The 16,181-nt window shown below is 39.6% G+C and overlaps 2 protein-coding genes across 3 annotated transcripts in view; one reads left to right on the forward strand and one right to left on the reverse strand.

Annotated features, from left to right (window-relative positions):
* Positions 1-7,321, forward strand: part of LOC144728920 (late secretory pathway protein AVL9 homolog) — a 32,307-nt gene extending 24,986 nt beyond the window's left edge. Inside the window, exons 13-16 of one of the 2 annotated variants that reach the window (XM_078608672.1) lie at positions 423-540; positions 1,201-1,254; positions 1,842-1,930; positions 3,039-7,321. In XM_078608672.1, the coding sequence (XP_078464798.1) occupies positions 423-540; positions 1,201-1,254; positions 1,842-1,930; positions 3,039-3,142 (365 nt within the window). In that variant the 3' untranslated portion in view covers positions 3,143-7,321. The remainder of the gene's footprint in view (positions 1-422; positions 541-1,200; positions 1,255-1,841; positions 1,931-3,038) is intronic. The other variant, XM_078608680.1, reaches the window with a different exon arrangement.
* A 334-nt stretch (positions 7,322-7,655) lies between these two features.
* On the reverse strand, positions 7,656-13,488 carry DUSP19 (dual specificity phosphatase 19). The gene is made up of 4 exons (XM_078608694.1): positions 13,197-13,488; positions 10,283-10,329; positions 8,935-9,087; positions 7,656-8,283 (listed from the first exon to the last, which is right to left on the reverse strand). Exons 1-4 carry the CDS (start codon positions 13,429-13,431, stop codon positions 8,074-8,076), a joined length of 645 nt encoding a protein of 214 aa, XP_078464820.1. The 5' UTR covers positions 13,432-13,488; the 3' UTR covers positions 7,656-8,073.
* Positions 13,489-16,181: the final 2,693 nt, after the last annotated feature.

Raw genomic sequence — 16,181 nt, forward strand, 5'->3', positions numbered from 1 at the left:
TTTCAATGATTCCTCAAAATCTATTTATAAAAACCAGTGAATGAACTATTCAAAAAGTCTTCCAAATAAATATATTGTAAAGGTGATTAGAACCTGGCCAATTACATGTCTTTTTTGAAGGAGTAAACCAATAAATTGCATATTTTGACTGGTTTAAGTAAAAATTCAGCCCTAACTTGTAACATGAAGAAAGCTACAAAGTGATATTGACAGTTATATAGATATATATGTTGGCCTTCATAATGCAAATTGATTGTCTTTACTGCTTTGGCTGAAATTCCATTATATAAAACAGAGTGCTCTAGTGCCCACATGTCAAAATAATCCACATGTGATCCCACAATACAGTAGAGGCAGGTTTCATCAACATTCAAGGTCCAACATCTGTACAGAGTTCTCATTATGAACGTTTTGTCCCACAGACAATGATAAGCTTTTGGCTGATTTTGGTATGGGCTTTGTGACTGCTTGGCAAAACACACACAATTATCGTGTGTGGAACAGCAACACGCACCCTGGAATGGATGATGTCCAAGCAGGGTAAGTCCTTTAATTAAACCATTGAATCCCTATTCCGAGATTCAGGTTTGTAAAGCTGCTCATAGAGATAATATGCAATATTAAAGATGCCAATGAAATGTGTATTGTAATAAATTTAGCTTAAGCCCTTTTTAACACTGGACAATTATACTTCAGTATCATAAGTGGACCATCTTATGTAAGGATTGTTTAATTTGCAAAATGCTTTTATAAATCAATTTCCCACCGATTCATTGTTTTATAATCCATATTTGTAAGACATAATTGGCAAATTCTCGAATAACATTTTCTTTGTACGATATAATTTTTTTACATAACTTGATAATGTTTAGTGGCTCCATGCAATTGCTATAAAAATGCACTTTAGAATGTTTGCGTTGTCTACATTCGATGGCAAATTGGTCTAATGTGTCGCTCTCTGTACCACCGACCAAGCATACATGTCGCTAAATCCACAATCAATATTCTCACCATGCTTTCAATTTGAGGCAACAAGAGTTTGAGGTGCACCTCATTCTCGTGGTAGCCTTGTCACAAGTGTGACCCTTGCATTGTAATAACCCTCAAATGCTCGTGGAGATTCCTCAATGCGTTATTAAACTAAAAAGTTAGTTTTTTGTGCATCCTAATGTATTGGGTTTTTTCCTCCCATTTCTGCAGACATGCTTTTCATGGGCAGTATAGTGTGGCTGACGTCAAGTTGCGTCTTGCTCAGTGAGTGCATTCTCACCAACAATAAATGAAATGCATTGATGCATGATGTCTAGCCATAATGGCGTGTCGTATTTAACCCATTCACCTATAACGATATTTCTCTTCCTACTGCATGTGCTAACATGCTGGTGCATTGATTATGAAACTTGCATTGCTAACTTGCTTAGTTTATTCGTGCTTTCAGGATGTCAGTGAGAATGTGTTGAATACAGCTGAAAACATGACACTAAACATTTCAGTTTTGAGATTTTCTTCGTCACTTAAAAGTGTAATTGTTGATTTAAAGCTTTCGTGACTGCAGGGATTTATATTCTTGGTTCTTTCGGTAAAGCCACGTAGAAAGTAAATAATATGAAATAATATAGTTTTATATTACTTTATTATTTACCTTCTACGTGACTTTACCGAAAGAACCAAGAATATAGTGTCATTGTTATTAACCTTGGAATGCCTGTCAATGCTTTAAATGCTTTTTTGTAATATAATGACTAATCGGAATGTTATGCTAAAAACAGTAATTGCATTTGAATGTAATGTTTATGGCCAGTGATTGCACCAGCTAAGCATTCAATTGCATGCATTTCCAGCTCTGTGTCAAACAGTGAGCGGGGCAAGAAGATTGGGAATGCTGTGATAACTACAAGTCGCTCCGTAGTGCAAACCAGCAAAGCTGTTGGTAAATCATACGTTTTATATTCATTGGCAAGTCTAAGAGATGTGAAATGCTTATCCCATGTTTTCTTTATTTTCAAATAGGTATACGGTAAACCCCGGCTAGCCAGACCTCAGCTTGCCGGATTTTGTACTTAGCCGGACCTGGTTGACTTAAGTAGAAGAAGAAAAAAAACCCATCAAAAATATATGTTAACTGCAAAAAGATTATAACACATTACAATACTTTACGTATTTAATACCTTGGAATATGCTCTGTAATATAGAATTCACTCGGAAAACGTCATAGTGTGTATAATGTTTAAAACACAGTTCAATGTGTTCCTTTACTTGTGGCGATATATTAAGTCCTGTAGTGTGGGGCTGGTGGGAAGGGCTGATAAGGGAGGGGGGTGGGGTGAGAGGGGTGTGGGTGGGAAGAGTGGGTGAGATGTGGGGGGTGATGGGAGTTGGGGTGAGAGAGCCGACACCCTCGGATTGACAGATAACCACAGTTCTGTACAACACACCGTCGAGATTTTTACCTGTACTGTACTCACTGCACACACTCTATAGTGCACGTGTAAAGGAAAAACACATACACGTGTATTGTTTTTTTTTATATGGACAGTATATAGATTTCATTGAAATTTTGGCTAGCGAGACTTGCCAGCTCACCGGAACAGAGCTGCCTGCCCCCTGTTAGACCGGCTAGCCAGGGTGTTCCTGTCCTTTGTTCGTTTAGTGACAACATGGAATGTTGTTAGGATTGGATAGATTGTTAAGAATAGTTGTGTGCTGCTCATATATTCAAACATGTCTTTATAATTGGTTTATATCAGTAAGGTGTTACGCAGGAATATCTGGACACTTTCTGCTGTCAATTCCACGGCAGTGTTGAGCGTTTGTATTTTAACAGGAAGAGAATCTACCTAAAACCCTCCTAATTCTCAGTGTACTTGGTCATGTAGGTGTAAACAAAACAATGATATGCCACTCTATATCTTCATACAACAGTTGTAAATGGAGATGTACACATAACATTACTTGCATTTCTGTAGTAGAACCCTGAAATAAGTGACATCCGTGGCCAGTGTGTTAAACTGAAAAGCTGGTGTCTTGTTCCCTTGCAGGCCATTCCGTTGGGGGAGCCCTCACCAACGCCAAGAGTGCAATGTCATCTTGGTTTACCAACCTAACCACACAGCCAGCTGAAAAGCAGCCCGACAAGGACTGAGGACAAACCACGTGACCCGATTGGAGGCATCACTTTCTGAATGTGGGCCATAATGAGCAGTCCTATCCACTCCACTGCCCGTAGTGTCAGCCTGTGTGATTAACTCTTGCCTTGCTTCTCGATTTGCAATATTCTTTTTGTTTTCAACTTGTAATTGTGTTGCGAGGCATAGTCTGCCCAGTGGCTTTTTTAAAATGGTATCTCAGCATTTGCAACTATGTCCAGAGTCTCTGGTTTATTACCTGAGATAGCCTTTGCAAAAAACATGAGTAGCTTTGTGTTGTACGACTCTTTGGTTCTCCCTCCTCCCACACAAGTATGGCTTCATGTTGACTGATGCTTAGTTACATGTTACATTTTCTTTCCTTCCTGTTAAAACCTGACAGTGCATCCGAGTTATTAATCATTGTGATGCTCCATTTCTGGATGATTGAATAACTACACTGCGATTGACACCATTACATTTGTACACTCATTGTATAATCGTAACTGTTTAAATGCAGCTCCCAAAATAATGGAGTGCTTTCACATTATGTGAGCATCATGTGATAATTTATAATGAATGTGCAATCAGTAGCTCTTGCAAAGCCTCGTATAGCAGTTTATACATGAAACCTTTGTTTACAGCTCCCTGTCACTTGGAGACATGTATGTTTTACTGTATAGCCATGCAAGTTCATGGGGATATGCATAGCACTTCTCAAGAAATATTGATCCTGTCAAGTCCATGTTGATGTTGAGTCTTCTAGATTAGCTATACATAATATTCAAGACGAAGCACGTTAGTTTACGATAGTGCTACAGTAATGGCTCTAGCAGATAAATCCACTTGGCAGTACAACATTAATCAACCACAATAGTTAATAAATCAGATAATAGTGAGGACTGCTGTACTTTGTGTCACCAGTATTTATAAAGATAATAATTGGATTAATCATGGGCATTATCTTGAAAGGTACACTTCTCTAGCTCCTAACACAGATATTTGGGTGAAAAGTAACATTTCAAGAGAAATTTCATATAAATTGGTAATTTTATACATACGTGTATGAGTGAAATATCTGACTTGAAGCTATTTGTGGTTCCAGAAAGTGTTCATACTGCATAGTGGAAATTAGGCATTCCACTTAACCCTTGGTATACACTAGGCCACTTCATACAATGTACGAAAATAAGCTTCTCTACTTATTCCTTTTGAAAGCAGCTGAGAGGATAATTAATAGATGTGTGCAATATTGAGTGATTGCTGTGACATTCCTGTCTCAAAATAATAATGGATCAGTCGAAACAGAATGGGACCCATGATGTGGCAAGGCATTTTACAGGTTGCTTTTGTTAGTAATTGTTTTACTGTAGACCTCAGATATTTATCATCTGTATGGTATAATACAGTTTTGATGACTCAAAGATTTGTGTAGTTTTGGGAGCTATTTTAAGTGTGTATGGGTAAACGGGTAAACTGTAGGGTAATTTTATTAAATAATATTTATAGTCATTTTGGGTTTTGTATGCAAAATACGAGATACTCACATTGCATTTGAGCTCTCCTATGACTTCTTTTTTGGGTTGTATTGTGTCTTGTTCGTCATGTCCATAGTTTCGCTCCACGTGCTCGGAGCCTCTCCAGCACATGGTGTGAAACATTAGACATCATTCCGAACGGCACATAGTAGTACATCCTGAACACCCACGGAGAGCCGTACAGCATAACTGCAAAAACCTACAAGGTAGTATATTGCTTTTAACATTCGCAGTAATCTTGGATTCATACGTGAAGGTGTACTTTCTACATTGACACGGCCAATGTGATGCAGATATTGCTCATGTCGAATTGACCACTCCATACTTTAATCCTTAGGCCTCAGCCACTATCGTAGTATTGAATTTATGTTGTATGTGTTTATCACTACATCGGTCATCAATTACATTATTAGTCATCTGTATTCCAGATAAATAAGTATACAGTATTCTCTTAAAATGAACCATATATTGAGCAGCTCATAGTTCCCATGGACCAAAGGAGTGACTGCCACTCGCTGTATTGGACATCATTTGGGTTTTACACACTTTTAGTTGGCACTAGTAATCTAACAAATGGTAGTCGTAGAAATATTTATAGTTGACAATTGTGGCTTGTATAGTAATAGCGTAAACAAAACGGTTTAATATAAGCTAGTGATGTTACTGCCTCTCGTAGGTTAGAGCCCAGTTGTGATTTTGCACATGTTCCAGATTGAGGTGCAGAATCAATGTTAAATGTTGTACTAATGCCATCCTACAACTAGACCAAACGTGTATCTCCCATGTCATGGTGTATTTTGTGCATTTTTAAATGAGCCTCCAGTTAATCAAATTGAACACGTATCCCACTGATTATAAAAAAAAATATTGCATCGTGTGTGGTAAGTTTCAAAATATGCATTTCCGTTTAATCTTGCAAAACAGTTGATATTCGATGAAAAATGTGTACTAGTGATGTGTTCTGTGTTGTCCAAACAGTACAGGTATTGCTCGTTTTAACCTATTGCCGTCAATTTTTAACGAATATAATTTGGTTAAATAATGTTTTAGGTGCCGTTTAATAAACTCGTAAACTTTTCCACGATATATATACTCTTACAAAAATTGTTATCTTTGGCATCATGAAACCTGCATTCAAACTTTAACTTGTCATGAATTGTGCCTGCTGCACGTATGAACTTATACAGGATAATGCAGTTATTTGAATGTTTACCTGACTTAATGTTGCAGAATACATTCCTATGAACACCAATATATGGTAATATGCTATTTGTTAAGTCTTGCCAACAGCCTGCATAAGATGTACTGTATTTGTAAAGCATATGGTAAGTACTATGCCCATCTCGTTGACTTGTATATAAAAATCCTTCAACAATTACAAATATTGTACTTGATTTTTCGTTGGGGTGGGGCTGTTATTGCTAAATCATACTGATGCAATTGGTAATATCTAACGATGTTCTTAATGTTTATACCTTGACTTTGCTTTACACGTAATACGCTACTCTTCATTCACCATGCACCACCAGACATTTGGTACAGTACCACAACAATTCAGTGGTGCAGCCAGCGTCAGCCCAATATTCTAGGCGATGTCATGATTATTTCAAGTGCTCTATATCGTCTGTGAGACGACTGCAGTTGGTGTTTGTAAAATGTAAAAAAAAATACCCCGTGTGTCATTGCTACTTGTTACTGTCAACTATATTTCAATGAGCGTTACCTCTGGTGATTGCTGAGTGGTGACATTGTAAATACTGTACATGTAATGGTATTGTTTATCTGTGAGGATGTTACGGAATGATGCCCAATGTGGATGCGCAGTGATTTCTGAAGAAGTACATTGCCAAGCTTGTTGAATACCAATGCCTTCTAGTGGCGTAATGAGGCTCAATTCAGTGCTGTTAATGTCAGCTTGTCCAGGATACAGCACTAAATGGTCAATGGTCAGAACTCATATCGGAATGGCACTTAAAGGAATGCACCATTCTGGAGATGGATTGATTCAATCCGCTCGTGTACAGGTGGTAGATGACTTGCTACATTGCCAGACCATATAGCTGGATTGAGGAGGGCTTCATCCAGCAGTGGACTAATATAGCTGATGATATTGATTGATAAGACTGTTATGCAGTAGCCACCTTTCGTGTATATTGAAATGTTTCTTCTTAAAAGCCTGGATTTGGAAGGCAACTGAATTGCTGAGAATGTAGATTTTCAAATATTAAAGATATTAAAGTATCACAGTCTTTGTTTAAAAATATATACGTTTAAGGTATTTAAATTTAATCTTCTAGTTTTGGAAAGACTGGAATCCCTATAACTTTTCATTTAAAGGGTAAAAATGTATACTTCAATATTATTTTGGCAAAAAAAACAAGATTGTAAAATAAATATCGAGGAAAACTGAGACTACAATAAAATCATCACCCATTTTTGTAAAAGTTAAATAAACAATGGAAAAATCAAACGATAAAATAAGTGTACTGTGGTGTTGCATTGAGACGTATGAAGTAGTATTGTAAATTTATCACGTGTATAATGCATATGGAAAACTTAAGAAATTTAAAGTAAAATATATTGTTCCCCCGTTAAATGTCTGCTATCCTTGGAAGGAAATGTCACGATTAAATATGAATAAAATATGAATGCAATGCATTTCAATTGTTACCTTGAAAAAAGTATGGAAAAATACATTGAGAATGGATCCAAATATAACCATTTGGTTCGGGAAAGTAAAGCGACACCCAGAGGTAGATGGCTTGACCCAATTTAAAATAAAGGATATGTTATGAAGATGCAGTTGTGGAGTAGTAAACATGCTGTGCAATACGTTGCATTCTTGGTTGCATAAATAGAACAAATAGTGATCTATAGTGCTATATAGAAAATGAGTATTCATGTCTATTTTATTTGGTGTCACATTTTGCACACTTTTTACATCATTAAAACAGTAATGCTGGAACCCCTAGTGAAGATAATTAGACTTAAATGAATGCATATTTCATGTTTATTTGAAGAAGAAAAAAACATTGTAATAAACAACCGGAAACCTAAGTTAACTGCAGTATTACAATAAGCATCGCAGTGTACAATGTAACTGTTAGAAACCAGAGCCTTATACTCTAGAGGAGCCCCATAAACTGATGTTTTTGTTTACACAGGGATTTCGTTTTAAACAATACTGAATTGGCCCTGAATAAATTGGCTCTCTGAAAAATGTATTTTAAGATGTGCAGACCTTCTACACATTTCTGGGTTGCGATTATAATTCTGAAACAACCAACTTATTCCCCCTGTGACGTGACATTGAGGGCTTGCCCTGGCTATTTTTCAAATTAAAGACCTTCAAAGCCAACGCGGGCAAAAAAGTGTGTCATTGCCACTTCAAAAAGAGTCATTCGGGGAGCCTAGCTCTCGCCCATTTGCCTTTGCAGGCAAGGGTTGTACTCGCTGAGCTGCTGCATGAAGCCGGTATTGGGATGCGCTGCAGGACGTGCCCTCTTGACAAGGGAGAATGCATCCTGGAAGGAGAGTCCGTCCTCTTGGATGAGATAGCCAATGACGACACTGGCAGCACGGGACACTCCTGCATTGCAGTGCACCAACACCACGCCACCCTGTGGCAATACACATCAGCAGGCTACAGCGGCGTGCTTAACATGCCCCAATATTTCATGCTATGCTCCCCTTTTCCCTGTGAACAGCTGTACCTGTCGGTGAGTACTTAAACCATACAACTGCCTACTGAGACGTGTATGCAATCGTGACAGCATGAAACTGCGTGTTAAACACAACTATGGAGTGTGAACAGCAAATTAATACTATGGATATCGATTACAATATACACATCAGACATCAATAACTTACCAATTCCTTCTCGTAATTTATAATCACGTTACATTCATAAGCAGACATTCAGATAAGTTGCCAAACATATTCGTAGTCAACTCGTCACGTAAGTCGGGCCTGGGTATGGTTCCAGATGACTGGTAAAACAATTGCCCTTTTTTATTTGTTGGGCAATACATTGTGGAACTTTCAAATCCCTGCTACTCCAGATTTTTTTTTATTGAATAGAAGCTAGATAAAGGCAACACATCCTTTCACTGTTGGTGTGGGGGAAGATAAAGTACAACTTCTGATACAGACTACTTGAGATATATAACCGCACCTGGCTTTGCTCCAAAGGTATGTGATTATATTTAGCTTCAACTTCCTGAATGCATCTGAAATAAGTGTGCTGTGGTTAATTGAGTAATTTTCCGCACCTGTTCGTGAGCCCTTGAAATGAAGTCGAAGCATTCTGGAAAGTAGTTGGTCAGCTTCGTGTCTGGAACATCCAGCATCGTCACTGTCTTGTAGATGTAGCTATCGGGAAATGCATTGTCCACTCCGTAGGCCACGTTCAGAATGTGTGAAACCTTCAGTACACATTAAGAGTTAATATAGACCATACTTTTATGGTAAAGTACTGTATAAATACTGTGAATGTAAGATATGAACTCTCCAAAGGCCAAGCACAACAACACAGAATTTCTTAAACTTTTTTTTATAGGTTATCGAGTGTAACTTGGCAATCCTGTCATATTCATGCCATTTAACCTATATGTGACATTCAGAGAGGTTCGTTGTTCAAGCCCCAAGGCCAACCAGGTTTTGGTCGGTGGGTGATGTTATTAAAAAAAAAGTAGTCCCAAGTGTTCTGCAGTCATGGTTCAAAACTCAAATTGTTTAAATGGATTTCCCAAATTACTCGATTGGAAAATGCAAAACTAGTGCAGACTGTGTTTTTGAAATATAGTGCATCCGCAATTGCCTTGTGCTATAAGAATGGTGTACATACCAAATGTCCTTTTGATTTGATTACTTGGTCATGGATAAATTACATCATGGGACCTCCTTTGCCAGGACCAAAATATGAGAATAGTTTTTCCCCTTTTTCTGGCAACAAAACAGGTGTTGAGATGTTAAAACACCAATCTGAAACCTTTTACAAGGAATTATGTCTGCATTAACCACAATGCTCGTGGTCAGAATGCAAACAGAAAACTCTGATAATATATGCATTGTCCTTGAAACTGATTGGTCCACACCATAGACAGCTTTCTTTTGAGCCTCGTCTCAAAACTGTGTTTGACCAGAGGACACTAAAAGGCGTACAGCACAAAGACAACGCACTATTAGAGTAATGAGAGCTCGGGGTGAAGAACTACATAATTTTGTTGCCAGAAAAAAGGGGAAAACCTATTATCATATTTTGATACTGGCAAAGGAGGTCCCATAATGTAGTTGCTCACCCCAAGCTCTCATTACTCTGATAATGCGTTGTCTTCGGGCTGTACTCCTTTTGGCGTCCTCTGGTCAAACACCATTTGAGACGAGGCTCAAAAGAAAACTGCCTCTGGTGTGGACCAATCAGTTTCAAAGACAATGCATATATTATCAAAACATGTTTTTTTGTTTGCATTCTGACCACAAGTATTGTGTTTAATGCAGACATGATTCCTTGTAAAAGGTTTCAGTTTGGTGTTTAAACATCTCAGCACCTGTTTTGTTGCCAGAAAAAAAGGGGAAAACCTAATCTCATGGATTAATTATTCAGCTTATGCAACAAACCTTATGTTGCTGTAGTGTCTGGATGTCTTGAGCCACGTCTTGTGAACCTGTACCCCGGGAAATGTATAACAGAACATGAGCAATTTAACCATGTTTTATGTACAATGTTCTGTATATGCTGTTTAGCCTGATAAAAAAGGGTAAATTACACTGAAAAACTTTTATTTAGCTATGTTTTCGCATTCATATTGTGTGGTGTTTCAGCACGACTTTCTGAGCCACAAGCATTGTCAAATAAAAATTAAGAATTCTATTTTACAATTATAATGTAAATCTATTTAGTGTTGATACCATTTAACATTTTAATGCTGAAATTAATAAAATCAATATGTTATAGTGACAGAAAATATTTAATGACTATACCCAATTCAATTTTTCTGGGTATTAACACTGACATGGAATGTAACTTCGGTCAATGTAATATCACCACAACTTGGACAATTGTACTAGGTGGAGGTGAACACTCAAAATATAACACGTCTGCGTGCTGCAATATGCACATCTCTTAACTTTAGTCCTTGCTCTGTATTAAAGTGGGCATATGTGTATGACACAAACAACTATGCTTGCAATAAGAAATAAAAGTAAAGTGTAAAGGCTATATCCTATCCCTGTATACTGTATATAAACAGGGTTCGAGTCCTGCAATTTACCAAATTCAGAATCTGCACACCTTGCACGTAGTCACGTTTGTAACCATTAAACTACACAATCAAAATGTAACGTTTGTGCATTTGCATGAAAAAAAATGTCGTTATGCAAAACGACAATGATGTTATATTATCCACATCTCTGTGAATGGTTGTCATGCAGCTTGCCACCACACGTCTGTCCCACCTGTAGTCAGCCCCACCAGCAGATATGCTTGCTGACCCTCCCCCATCCTTCCCATCACACGCCATCTCCTATGTTATTCAACGACCTCAAAGTGCAATTTTCACCATATGCACTGCATAATTATCGTTGCTATGCAATTACACTCCATCTGCTCCAGCCGTGTAAATGGATTTTCTGTCTGCCCTTCATCCCGATTTCTAAACCCTCCCTCATCCACACTGATGGCACAGCCACTCTGCATATACATTCGGGAGTTAAAGAGATTTCCACTTGTTCCCAAGGCAAAGGCAACTGTGTCAATATGCACAGCCATTATAATTGGCCTTGTATGCAATGTCCTCTTATTCGCACTCATATATGGAACCAATATCGCGGATCCGATTATCCACGGCATTAATTATTATTTTACTCTTAAATACCTTGGGTAACCCGTGGGCATGAGAGTGAATGAAAGCTGGAAATTGCAATTTTTCACTCGGCAGAATGAGGTATGGTTGTCCCCCAATCAACACTCGTTCCCAACCAACCCCAACTCCAGCTACCCTCTATTGACATGTGCATAAGTTGCTCAAATGTATTGATTCAATTGCGGTGGCCACGTTCCCTCCTTTTGTTGGCCCTCCATCGTTAGTCTCTATAACTGGCCATCATCCCTTCTCGTGACACGTCCCCAACGCCCACTTCTATTGTCATTCGATATGAAACATCCCTTAATGTCCAATTCTCCTAGTTTAAAGGAAAATACCAAACCATTCTTAGAATGTGGCTATTTACTTTTTTTAAGGAAGGACCTCTGTGCGAGTAAATGCTTGGAGGCACTTTTGGCTGAGAACCCATCATAGTAATAGGTTTTTACCCTTTCAACTGGTACAAAAACTGACACCTTTATGTACCAGTTGAAAGGGTAAAAACCTATTACTATATTTTGCCACTGGTAAAGGAGGTCTCAAAACCCATCATAGGTTAAAGCTTAAAATGGTGGCAGTTGCCGTGAATGTTGATCAAAAGTCTAGAAATAATCAATAGTTGCACTGGCTGCGTACAGAACTACATATGTTGGGATGTCCTTCTGATAAACTACACGTGGCTCAATCTTGGTCAAGTTGGGGGTGTTGCGCAGTTACACGATTAACCTATAGGAGGCTAATGAGCCCTTTATAAGTAACTTGTCCTGCACGGCATCCATGCCGCAGCCTGCACCACCCTCCCCCCATCATGAAAGGATGGTTGGGGGTTAAGTGCTGTGTGCGAGCCACATAGCTTGGACCAGTACCGAGGACATAGAGATCTCATGGTTCCCACTCATTCTCTGCTATTGCCCCGAACAGCTGAAATTCCATCGATTCAAAATTTATTTGGTGACTACTCCCATCTGTCACAATTTGATGCCGAGCTGTCGATTCTTGATCATTTCACTTGCAATTACATTTGACATATATCATCGTTTACTTACACATTAGTTGCCCAATATCTCTTGCATTTTGTCTGTAACTTAAACGTACAGTATACTGAAATGAGTCTGAAAACCATCTGCCCAAGCCGACTAAGACAACATCCAATGCATTTCTGTATTGAACACTTGTGCAATTGTTTGCTCTAATTTCTGTTTGATTCATTGCTGTCCTTTATTCGTTATTGCTTCTGCCATGTTGGTGATCCCAGGTCACTTTTGCAAATCAAACTCATCCCGAGTTCTCGAGTTCTCGAGTTCTCTCACAAAACTTAGATCGGCAGTGCTAACTTCAACCACCAGGCGGGACTACAACACAGAGTGGAGAGGACAATCTAATCCAGTGCAATGTCAAAGCCAGTAAGGCCATAGGGGTTATTATTAGGCTAGTGGTTCCTTATAACCTTTACTGTAGCATTTGGTGTTGGTGGTGGTGTTGGTGGTGATGTTGCTGTTGCTGGTGTTGGTGTTAGTGTTGGTGGTGGTGTTGCTGTTGTTGGAATAGAACTCGGGTCGGCTGCGCAACGCAGCAGCGCGCTAACCGTTGCACCACCACTCCCCGCTCACACACAGATGGACACAGCGATGAAGGACACAGCGATGATGGACACGGGGCAAGACCCTCACCCAGCAGCAGCCACGGCTTCACCGCCCCGACCTGCAGGTCGACACTCCAGTCGGGCACGAAGCCCAGCGAGCGGCCGCCCGGAGCCCCGCGGGCCTCTGCCTCCCCCCCCGGGGTGGTGCCCCCCGGGGGCCCCTCGGTGTAGCTGAGGCCCCCCGGGGTGGTCACCCGCGTCCTCTGCGGCCGCAGGGAACCTCGCGCGAAGGCCCTGATGCCTGCCGAGAGAGACGGCTCCATGCCGCCACGGGCGTCGGCTGCGTGTGCTGCCTAGGCTGCGTGTGTGTGTGCTGCGTGTGCGTGCGCTGCGTGTGCGTGCGCTGCCTAGGCTGTGTGTGTAGGCTGTGTGTGTGTGGTGCTGCCTAGGCTGTGTGTGTGTGTGCTGTACGTGGGTGCTGTGCGTGTGTGCTGTGTGTGCGTGTGGTGTGCGTGTGCTGTGGGTGCTGTGTGCTGTGGGTGCTGTGTGTGTGTTTGTGCGTGTGCTGTGTGTGTCCTGCCTAGGCTGTGTGTGTGTGCTGCCTGCAGGATGTGTGTGCTGTCTGTGCTGTGTGCTGCCTGCGTGATGTGTTCGCAGTTCTTAATCTTATGTCATACGCAAAGCACACACACAGACGCACGAGCAAATTGATGAAATCCACACAAATCACACCGATATTAACCGCGTGCCACTGCACTGCGAGTTTGTGTGTCACTTTTGTTGTCAGCGTTGCATTCGTTTCGTTTGTTGATGCGAGTTACAAATTGTTGTGTGTCCTGCACGGTCAGACTTGTTGGTTTAGTGTGTACTTGGTGTTAGTTTATAATATTCTACAATACAGGTAATGTGCACCGTTTAATTGTGTTAAAAAATAAATACATACCGGAATGTCGTGAGATGTATCAAGCTTATTGTGGGTTTCACCTTCAAATCGGTGCACATGTTAAGCGTATACGCCAGGTGGCGGTGCAACACATGAGTACGTATTGGTCTTCAGATCTCAATTCATCTTAACCTGTTAATTATTACTATGACTGTAACATTCTGAGAAATGTAAAGATGATAAATAATCAGCATGCCTGTCAACCCATACGATTTACCCGCATTCTTGTACAAGGGAATTGAGTTTTCAGGTCCATACGGCGTACAGCCCTTTAAATACGGGCAAAACTAAATATTTTGTCTATTTGTTTGTGTTTTTCCCTTGCGATGAGGCTTTGTTGGATGAACGTTGAGATTTATAAGGACACGGGGTCACCAATGAGGTCTGAATTGGTCTGTTATACGGTAGGCACTGATAAGGGGTTGACAGGTATGAATCAAATACGTGTTGATTTCCATAATGACATTTCTCTTATGTGGAATTTGATGGGGCGTTTCGTCTCTGGTATATAGACAGACCTGTCATTGCCATTGAAATAGTTTTCAAGTTTACATAGTCGCCTGGTCTGCAGGAAGGCCGTGGGTTTGATCCTGACCCTGAAGCCTCTATATTTGGAGTATATGCGTGTTCTCCCCGTGGTCGCTGGGATTTTTCTCCGGGTCCTCCGGTTTTTTTCCTCCACATTTGGAAGCATGCTTTTAGATTATTTGGCTGCTATAAATGTCCAGATGATAAGCCACTTCGTTGAGCTATCATTAGTGGACAAAGCCCTTCTGAAAAATATATATATAGCTCAGTGGGTCTTACCTGGTAAAATAAAAAATGTTTTAGGTTGCATGTGCAAAAATAAAAAAAATCATGCTGTGTCTGCTGTTAGTGTCCACGATTCACAACCGCAAATTGCAATGACAGTTGTGTTCAGTAAATGGATGCTAAATTTGATCGATATATATTTTCCAATCCATTTTATCTCAAAGTTAGCTCGTGGCCTCTTTGCACTTGCTAACCTTGCTTTCACTTAGGAGTCTGATCTACTGAAAGTGTTGATGCTTCCGAGCTGCTTGGAATGATTACAGTATACACATTGAGGTTCCTCTCCAATAAGGATTGACACAGAATCTGTAGTTTCATTTCTGGTTGCCATCAACTTGCTTTTCTCAACACTGATTTACGCTCTTGCTGCTTTGTCTCGTCTAGATTTTAAGTATTCTACTTCAATGTCATCTGAAATTAGATCTGTTTTTCTATTAGATCAATGTCATCTGCTTATATTATATTGCTGACTTTCCTTTCCTTTAACTGTGTCGATCATCATCTTCAAAACGAATGAAACATGCAGAGTGACAGCTGGTGGCCTTGCTGTACTTCGTGCTCCATTTTCCGTGTTGAACCATTCGATGAGTATACTCCTGAAAATAACTCCACTTTGTGCATTCCTGTGTGAGGGCCTTGATACTATTGCTTTCATTCCTTGAATGATATTGTGTTTCCACACAATTTCACATGAAGCCTGGTGCCAGACTTATTCAACTTCCTTTTTTTTTAATCGATGATGTTCCGGTGGATTTTCATTAGACTGTCGATGCATTTTACATTCTGACATTGAAAACATCCTCTTGTGCTGTGTACAGCTGTGAAACTGGCTTGTGCTTCAACTAGTTGCCTGCTATTAATCTATAAAATTACTTTCTCATTATATTTCAAACTTACGTGTTTGATGTTTTGAGTACTTTTTACCATGCTTTCTCTGAATTCCGATTGCACTGTTTAATGGATTGTTTTGACATTGCGATTTCGCATATTATATTGCTGTTCTCGTCAAACAGGTTTTAACATTATTAGAATGTGGAGCTTTTTCTTTGCCTGCATACCATTACAGTTTTTTAAAGTTCCGTGTTTTATTAATGTATCATTGTTTTGGTTCATGCATAGATTACTGAATTAATGTATTGTGAGACATATTTACATTTTAAAAAACTAGGTATTCCTTTATTCATGATTATAATTGTCATCTATTGATGATTATTGTATTACTTGTCCATCACCTTCATAATTATTTAAATGTGAATTATTCAACATCAATAATCTACTCATCATGGCCTCGTTAAACATTTAATCAACGTATCACCA

Source organism: Lampetra planeri, chromosome 2 (genome assembly GCF_965212315.1).
Source record: "Lampetra planeri chromosome 2, kcLamPlan1.2.h2, whole genome shotgun sequence".
Classification (NCBI taxonomy): Eukaryota; Metazoa; Chordata; class Hyperoartia; order Petromyzontiformes; family Petromyzontidae; genus Lampetra; species Lampetra planeri.

Bases quoted from the DNA above. Each gene is read 5' to 3' on its own strand.
- DUSP19 (XM_078608694.1), bottom strand. From the start codon at position 13,431: ATGGAGCCGTCTCTCTCGGCAGGCATCAGGGCCTTCGCGCGAGGTTCC. The intron at 10,330-13,196 runs GTGAGGGTCTTG...CCCGGGGTACAG, and splicing joins GAAGCCGTGGCTGCTGCTGG to GTTCACAAGACGTGGCTCAA. The intron at 8,284-8,934 runs GTGCGGAAAATT...GTATTGCCACAG, and splicing joins TTTCAAGGGCTCACGAACAG to GGTGGCGTGGTGTTGGTGCA.